Source organism: Mesoplodon mirus, assembly GCF_964341445.2.
Source record: "Mesoplodon mirus genome assembly, chromosome: X".
In the NCBI taxonomy this organism is placed as follows: domain Eukaryota; kingdom Metazoa; phylum Chordata; class Mammalia; order Artiodactyla; family Ziphiidae; genus Mesoplodon; species Mesoplodon mirus.
Window position 1 is genome coordinate 28,703,871 of NC_138981.1, and position 8,391 is coordinate 28,712,261.

Consider the following 8,391-nt stretch of genomic DNA (forward strand, 5'->3'; position numbering starts at 1 on the left):
CCTTGGGTAAATTCTGTAACCTCTTTGTGCCTCTTTGCTTATCTGTAAAATTGTGATGATGATAATACCTAACTATAAGATTATGTTGAGAATTAAGTGTAGGGCATTCAGCACAGTGCCCACGAATTCATAAGCATTATATATTTGTGTTAACTATTATTTTATTATCAAAGCATTTTGCTGAGTTTTCATTGAAGAATTAATTGACATTTAATACAGGAAGAATATGGGCCCTATAGATAAACTTAACACTTAAAAACTACAATGTAGAAATAATAACCTTCTGAGAGGGAATCTGTCACATCTGTAGTCCCTAAAGCACTATAGGATGATTTCCATTAATATTAATTAGGTCAATAAAAAGTATTAATGTTGAAATACAAGCCATGGTTATCAGCAAAATTTATTAGCCTTAATACTTCACTCCCCATTTGTATAGGATAAATGAGGTAATTCAAAAGAGAGAGATTTTCTTTTTTATCATTAGTAAATAGCTAAGCAGTGAAGAACTGAGGAACTCGGCTTTGACCACATCTTGGACTAAGTGAGATTTAAGGGCTGTTTGGTATCCAAGGATACCTCTTAATGTAATTTCTATAAATCTGAGAAGAAAAGAGATTGTGATGATCTCACTTGAGAGTAATATGTGGAAGAAGGACTGGAATACATTGGAAATGCTGCCTAATCAAAGCATTGTTTTCATGTGCATTTTATAGTTTCTAAGTGATTTTTTAGCTTAATGATTTCTAGCTGGAACATTTTATGTCATAATTACCAGTCTCAGCAGAGATTTCATTTTTATTTATAGAAATATTTGGAATCTATGATCAGATGTGTGCATTTAGGCCAGTTGGACTTCCTTTATTTTACAACAATGTACTTTTGGAATTTGGTATTCTCCGTTTTCAAGTATAATGCATATATATCTGGCACGGCTTCCTGCTTGACTCTATTGTTGTGCCTTATGTAAAATGACATTTAGTTTGCTTCTCGTTGATTAGAATCAATAACATAAGTCATAATTATGTCCTGGAATAATATGCATTTCTAGTCTGGCTGCACTGTAGGTGGTGGGATATGGCCTGGGAAGCTAATCATCCTTTATCATTTCTTTCCACTTGGGAAAGGGCACCCAGAACGCTAAACAATCCCCTTCATAACTAAATATATAGGATAAAGTTGTTTATAAATCGGGGTCTCTTGTACTAAGGCGAAATATTGAGACCACTGTTTTTGCAAAACCTAAATGGAGAACGAAGGCAAAGATAATTGAATCAGAATTTGTATCGTCACCTCAAGATTTCAAGCCAAACTACAAGGCTAGTACACTGTAATGTGTATATGTGTTGTGATGTCAATTTCCAATTCAAGTTAAGGCTACATTTTATTGATCTGATGAGCACATTTGTTAGCTAAAGCCAAAAGACAATGCAGGTTCCCTGTCAGACTGTTACGATTGAGAAACCCCCTAAATTGTTTGGACTTATTGGCTTCATTATTCCACATTTGGGAATCCATGGAAGGGTCTCTTTTCTGGAACACTGATGCATATGAGACTGTTGTGACTGTTCTCTCCTTTGCAAAATATTCTACTGCCTTGGCTTCTGTATTAGTCAAGATAAGCTAGGTTAGGTTAGAGTGTCAAATTAATCCTGAAATCTCAGCGTTTTACCACAACAAAGGTTTATTTCTCAACCACACTACATGTTCAATGGGTATGGGGGAGGGAGGGGCATTTGGGGGTTTTCTCTGGGGATTACCTATTCATTGAGGCAGGGGAGAGTGGACAGCGAGTCTCTAAAGGGCTCTTCTCTGATTCAGCCAAACCCATCACTTCCTCTCCCATTTCATTGGCTGAAACCAGTCATAAATCCTCCGTTAGCCTCAAGGGGTCTGAAGAATGGAGCTTTCCATGTGCCTAAGAAGAAGGAATATAGAATTGGATTTGGTGAGCATAGCACTGTCTTCTACAGTGTTTAAGACACTGCCCTGTCCTGGTTCTTCTACGTCTCAATCTGTTTTTTCTCCGTCTCCTCAGTGGACTTCTTTTCCGTCACCCCTTGGGGAACTGGTGCTCCCCAAGTTACCATATCCGGTCCACTATTTTTTTCCTCCCCACAACTATCCCCAGGTAACTTCATCCACTCCTCCAGTTCTAACTGCAAACTATCTGCTGCTAACTTCCAGATCTATTATCCCAAGCCCTGACCTACCCACAAAGCTTTAAACATAAATCCAACTATGACTGATTCAAGGATATCTCAAACTCAGTGTGAAAAAATATAAACACATGATTTTTTTCCAAACCTCATTCGTCCTCTTCCTGTATTCTTTGTCCCAGTTAGTGGCAGCGTCATATTTCCAAGTCTAGATTCCTCCTATCATTCCCACCTCTTAGTTTTGTACGCCATAAGGTGGCATTACGTGTAGATGGACTACATTAGCTAAGAGCTAGGCTGTGCTGCACAGCTGTTTAGTCAATTATCAGTCTAGATGTCCACTGTGAAGGTATTTTTCACATGCGATTAATAGTTAAATCTGTAGGCTTTGAGTAAAGCAGATGACCACCCGTAGTGTGACTGGGCCTCATGCAATCAGTTGAGGGCCCCAAGAACAAGAACTGAGGTTTCCTGAAGGAATTCAGCCTCAAGACTGCAACACAGGGGCTTCCCTGGTGGTCCAGTGGCTAAGACTCCGTGCTCCCAATTCCGGGGGCCCCGGTTCGATCCCTGGTCAGGAAACTAGATCCCATATGCATGCTGCAACTAAGAGTTCCCATGCCACGACTAAAGATCCCGCATGCCACAACGAGGACCCGGCACAGCCAAAATAAATATATAAATATTAAAAAAAAAAAAAAAGACTGCAACACAGAAATCCTGCCTGAGTTTCTAGTATGCCTGCCCTGCTCTACAGACCTTGGACTCAAGACTGTAACATCTGAGTTTCTAACCTACTGGCTTGCTCTATGAATTTCAGCACCCTGACTTCCCCCCGCTAGGGCCTCAGGGAGGTGAGGGCTTGGTTCGGAGGCTGGAGGACCCGGGACCATAGAGGGAGGGGTCCCGGGCTCTGATAGGCGGCACCGGCAGGACGCAGGGACGCTGACCCCTGAACAGTGGGCGTCCCCGCAAAGTCCCGCCCCTGCCGTCAGCCCTCGGAGACCCCACGCAGGGCCGGATGCGGCTCCCCCCGACTTCCGCTTTGGAAGCGAGGAGCCCGACGGTTAGCCACGGCGTTGGTTTGTTCGGCCGAGCGTGGGTTTTGAGGACTCGTCCGGAGCCACGGTGAGGACCTGAATGTAGCCTGAAGGGACCTTCCCTACCCCTCCCCCCATAACAAAGGTGACCCCCCGCCTCCCGCCCCTGCCTGCCATCAGCAGCGTGAGACCCTGATGTGACCTATATGCCAGAGGAGTCCTGTTGGAGTTGCCGTGTGGAGGGCCTCAGGGAGTGGAGGAGGGCCTTTGTCTAGAGGGGGCGGCTTCTTAGGCAAAGGGTGTAGTCTTGTCCCCAGCAGGTGAAAAGTGGGACCTTCCGAGCTAACGAGGGTCCCTCCTTCCGAAAGACGTGACTGCACGGAGCCCCCTCCCGCCTTCCCTCGTGCGATGCTCTAGAGTAATTCAGGCTGAGAGAAGCCCTCATTCCTGCCTGGGGTGGGAAGTGGGGTTGGGGGCTAGGGGACGTTCGGGTAGAGAAAGGCCTTTATGCAAAGGGGGCAGGACTTCCCTGTTGGTCCAGTGGTTAAGACTCCTCGCTTCCACTGCAGGGGGCGCACCTTCGATCCCTGGTGGGGGAACTAAGATCCCACAGGCCACACGGTGCGGCCAAAAAGAAAGGGCGGGGGCATGGACCTAGAGGGTGTTATGTACGCTAAGTGAAATAAGTCAGACCGAGAAAAACAAATACCGTATGATTTCACTTATATGTGGAAGCTGAAAAACAAGACAAATGAACAAACAACAGAAGAGAAACAGTTATAGATAACAGAGAACAAACGTGGTTGGGGGGAGGAGAGAAATTAGGTGAGGACAATTAAGGGGTACAAACGACCAGTTACAAAGTCAATGCGTAATGGGTGTGAAATGTAAAAAAACAGGTAGTTGGGTGGATGGATGGATGGATGGATAGATAGATAGATAAGGCCACCCCATTAAGCTTAGGGAGGAGACTTGGCCCTAAAAGAAGCAGAGGTAGGACCATCCGTGCCAGTAAGCAGACCTCTCGTGAAAACAGGGAACTGCACAAATCAGCAGCCCTGCTCTCAGATCTGGGAGTCCCCAGATAAGGTAGCCGGGACGTGGAGCCCCCGACTTGTCTTCTAGCTACTCAAGGAGGTGAGAGCTTCGGTCTGAGGCATGCAGATTCGTGTCAGTGGAGGGAGGAATCCCAAACCCTACCCGGACTGGACGCCAGAGTCCTGAATGAGGACTGAGGGAGCCACCAACTCCAGAACAGTGGGGTCGGAGAGTCCCACCCTTGCTGTTAGCAGGCATAGCCGAGCCCCAGATCAGCTTTGGCGGAATGAGGCTCAGTCTGAGTGTAAGCTCGGGTCCCAGGAAGATGAGGACCTTTTCTGACAGTCACGGGCTCACGTCAGCAGAGGGCAAAGTCTCAGGCAGGGTGCAGAGTCAAGGTGAAGCTCCTGAGTGAGGAAATGGAGACTGCTCCTTACACAGTGGAGAGAGCTGCCTCTAATGCCGCCCCTGCCGTTAGCCCCGGGAGGCCAGGGCAGAGCTGGCAGGCTCAGGTGCCCCCTAACCTCTGCCTGTGGGGTCTGAGGGAGATGAGGGCCTTGGTTTAAGGGCTGGCTGCCCGGTTCAGCAGAAGAAGAGGAGTCCCAGGCCATGATCGATGTCAAGGCACAAATTCTATGTGAGGAATGAGACAACCGACTCCCCCAGAACGGAGGAGACCACACACAGTGCCACCTCTGCCTTCGCCCTGGGAAGCCAGGTTTCGAGCTCTCAGGCTGAATTGCCCTCTCAGTTCCTCCAAGGGTGGTCTCAGGGACGTCAGGGTTTGGGTCTAATGAGAGAGGCCTCATTCAACCTAGGGAAGGAGCCTGGTTCCTAACAAGAGTCAGGGTGGTAACACCGAGTGAAGATGAGGGAACCCCACCCAGAAAGAAGTGAACCACATAGAATCTCATCCCTACTCTCAGACGTGGGAGGGAGACTCAGGCCTGGTGACCTGATGAATATCACTCCCTTTTTCCCGGACCATGGCAGGGAGGTGAGGAAGCTCGTGGATGGGAGTATGGGCTGAGCTCAGCAGCCGGAGGATTTCCCGGTAATGCCAGGAACCAAGGAGAGGACCCTGAGAATTGAGGGGACCACCTACGCCACAATAGTGAGGGCCACAGAATCTCTGCCTGCCTGTCAGCATTGCAAGTCCACACACCGTTGTAGCTAGAGAGACAAGAAAATTTTCTTTCTAGTGGGTCTCGGGGAGTTGGGGGCCTTAGTACGAGGGGATAGACTTCAAGTCAAGACACAGAGGATGTCCAAGTCCTGCTGTGCGTCAGGGTGAGGACACTGAGGGATGATGTAGATGAACACCCACCCAAAGCAGTGGGGGCCCACAAACTCCCACCCCCCTCGGCCCTGGGAAACCCCAGGTAGAGGTAGCCTGATGTGTCACCCCTCACTTCCAGCCCCAGGGAGCCAGGCAGATGTGGGCCTTGATCTGAGGCCCGAAGACTGAGGTGAGCTGAGGGAGGAGAGTAGATGCCGTCAGAGTGAGGGCGAAAGAGGCCAACGACGCCGGAACAGTGGGGTCCCGCGGGGTCCAGCCCCTGCTACCAACCCAGGGAGGGCATGGACGGGGGTGAATGGAAGGGGCCCACCCTTTCTTTCATCTTGGGGATCTCAGGAAGGTGAGAATCTTCAGGTAATGCAGGCGAACTCAGATCAGCGGAGGGAGGATTTCCGGGGTTTGCCAGGACTCACGGAGAAGATGCTGAGGACTGTGGGGAACTCCACCGCATGCCAGCGGGGACCCCACAGAGTCCCTCTGCATTGTCGTTCCGAGGCGCCCCCGGGCACAGATGTCAGGCAGAAGTGCCCATCCGTTCCCCAGTCGGAACTCACAGGGAAGTAAGCATCTTGGTGTGACGGGTCAGCAGAGGGAGGAACCGTAGACCCTCCCCTGAGTGAGAAATGGGGACCGTGAGGGAGGAGCCCGCGTTATAGGGCCTCGGCGTGCCTGCTGCAGCTTCAGCCTCTGGACACTAGGGACGCTGTGGCCGGGTAAGGCCATCCTCACTTCCACTGTTCGGTCTCAGGGAGCTGTGGGCCTTACTGTGAGGAAATGTCCTCAGGTCCCCCAGATCCTCCCAGGAGACCCAGTGGGGACCGTGCATGACGACTGAAGGTAGCACACCCCCCTTCCACCGAATCAAAGGAATAATAGAGAGTCCTGCCCAGGCCTCTGCTCAGCCCTTGAAGGCCCAGAGCATGGTTGTCAGGCGGAGGCTCCTCATTTCTTTGTATCATTTCTAAGGGAGATGAGGTCCTTCGTCTGAAGGTGCCACTCCAGGGGCAGAAGGGGCACAGGGGCACAGGGGGGCTGTGGGGGGTCCCAGACCCTTGGTATCGACAAGATGAGGACGCTGAATGGTTGAGGACCAACGAGTTCAGGACAGAGCAGGCCCCACAGCACTGTCAGCGCTGTGCACCCCGACAGTGTCCATGACTCAGTTCCTTCTCGTGGGCCCCAGGGAGCTTTGAGGTGTCACCTTCAGAGCAGCACAGGGAAGAGGCCCCGGCCCTACCAAGAGTCCATGTGACAGTCCTGTTTGTGAACGAAAGGGACCGTTGGAACCCAGAGAGGGCCTACCCTACCAGGATCTGTGGTCACCGCCGTCAGCCACAGGCAGGGCTGGCAGGCTGTAGCCTGAGGCTCACTCACTGTCGCTTCTCACGCTGGGTTCTCAGGGGACAGGCTGAGCAAGAACGAGGGCCCAGTGGTTCCTAGAGCAGTGCCCTCAAGGGAACGTGCGGAGCGGCCTTCTTCAAGTCAGGGTGGTACCTCCCTGCTGAAGGTGCTCACACCCTCTCACCTTCCCTCCTCCAGGTTCCAGCATCACCTGCTCTCCTGGCCACTCCCCCGCTTGCTGTCCCTGCCCATAGTCATGCCTCGGGGGCAGAAGAGTAAGCTGCGTGCCCGTGAGAAGCGCCGCCAGGCCCGGAGGGAGACCCAGAATCTCGGGGGTGCTCAGGCCACTGCAGCAGAGATAGACGAGTCGCCCTCGTCCCCCGCTTCTGTTTCTCAGGGTACTCCCCCGAGCTCCCCTGCTGCTGGCACTCGCCAGGAGCCACAGGGAGCCCCAGCCACTAGCTCTCGTGCTGCAGGGGTTTCAGGCCCAGGATCTGATGTACGTGCCAAGGGCCGGGTTGAGGCAAGGAAAAATTCCTCCCGGGCCTCAACCTCCGGTGAGAGCTCTCAGAGAGATCCTCTAACCAAGCAGGTGGGAATGTTGATAGATTTCCTGCTGGAGAAGTATACAGTGAAAGAGCCCATTATAAAGGCAGACATGCTGAAGCTTGTGAACAAAAGGTACAAGGGGAAGTTCCCTGAGATCCTCAGGAGAGCTGCTGAGCGCGTTCAGCGGCTCTTTGGTCTTGACTTGAAGGAAGTCAAGCCGAGTGGTGACTCCTATACCCTTGTCAGCCAGCTAGATGTCAGCGATGATGGCAGTCGGAGCAGTGGCAGGCGGTTTCCGAAGAGTGCGCTCCTGTTGCCTCTCCTGGGTGTGATCCTCTTGAGTGACAACCGCGCCTCTGAGGAGGACATCTGGGAATTCCTGAGTATTTTCGGTGTTTATGATGGAAGGTGGCACTTAATCTTTGGGGACCCCAGGAAGCTTATCACAGAAGATCTGGTGCAGGAAAAGTACCTGGTGTATCGTCAGGTGCGCCACAGCGATCCCCCGCGCTATGAGTTCCTGTGGGGCCGGAGAGCCCGCGCTGCAACCATCAAGATGAAAGTCCTGGAGTTTGTGGCCAAGGTCACTGGTGTGGTCCCCAGTGCCTTTCCAGTCCGTTATGAAGAGGCTTTGAGAGCTGAGGAAGAGAGAGCCGAGGCCAGAGCTGTAGCCAGGGCTCGTACTCGTGTCAAGGCCAGTTCGCGTTCCAAGGTCATGTCTAGCAGCTCCTCCCATCCTTAGTGAGGTCCGAGGCAGCTTCTTCACTTTGTGTTTGACCAACGCTGCCAACCTTTTAAGTAGTGAGAGGCTAAGCTGGGGCTGGGAAGATCATAATATATATCTTCTTTGTGTTCCTGTTTTACACTAGTATCTTTCAAATGTTGTTTCTTTTAATAGAATGTCTCTTTAGATTCAGAACCCAAGTTTATAAATGACATGGATCACATATTTGTTGTTGTTTAT

At 51.0% G+C, this 8,391-nt stretch overlaps 1 protein-coding gene across 1 annotated transcript; it reads left to right on the forward strand.

Moving 5' to 3' along the window:
* Positions 1-7,070: 7,070 nt before the first annotated feature.
* Positions 7,071-8,169, forward strand: LOC309797107 (melanoma-associated antigen B1-like; the record flags this gene model as incomplete). The annotated part of the gene is made up of 1 exon (XM_082610534.1): positions 7,071-8,169. The coding sequence occupies exon 1, from the start codon at positions 7,135-7,137 to the stop codon at positions 8,167-8,169; it is 1,035 nt and encodes a 344-aa protein (XP_082466660.1). The 5' UTR covers positions 7,071-7,134.
* Positions 8,170-8,391: the final 222 nt, after the last annotated feature.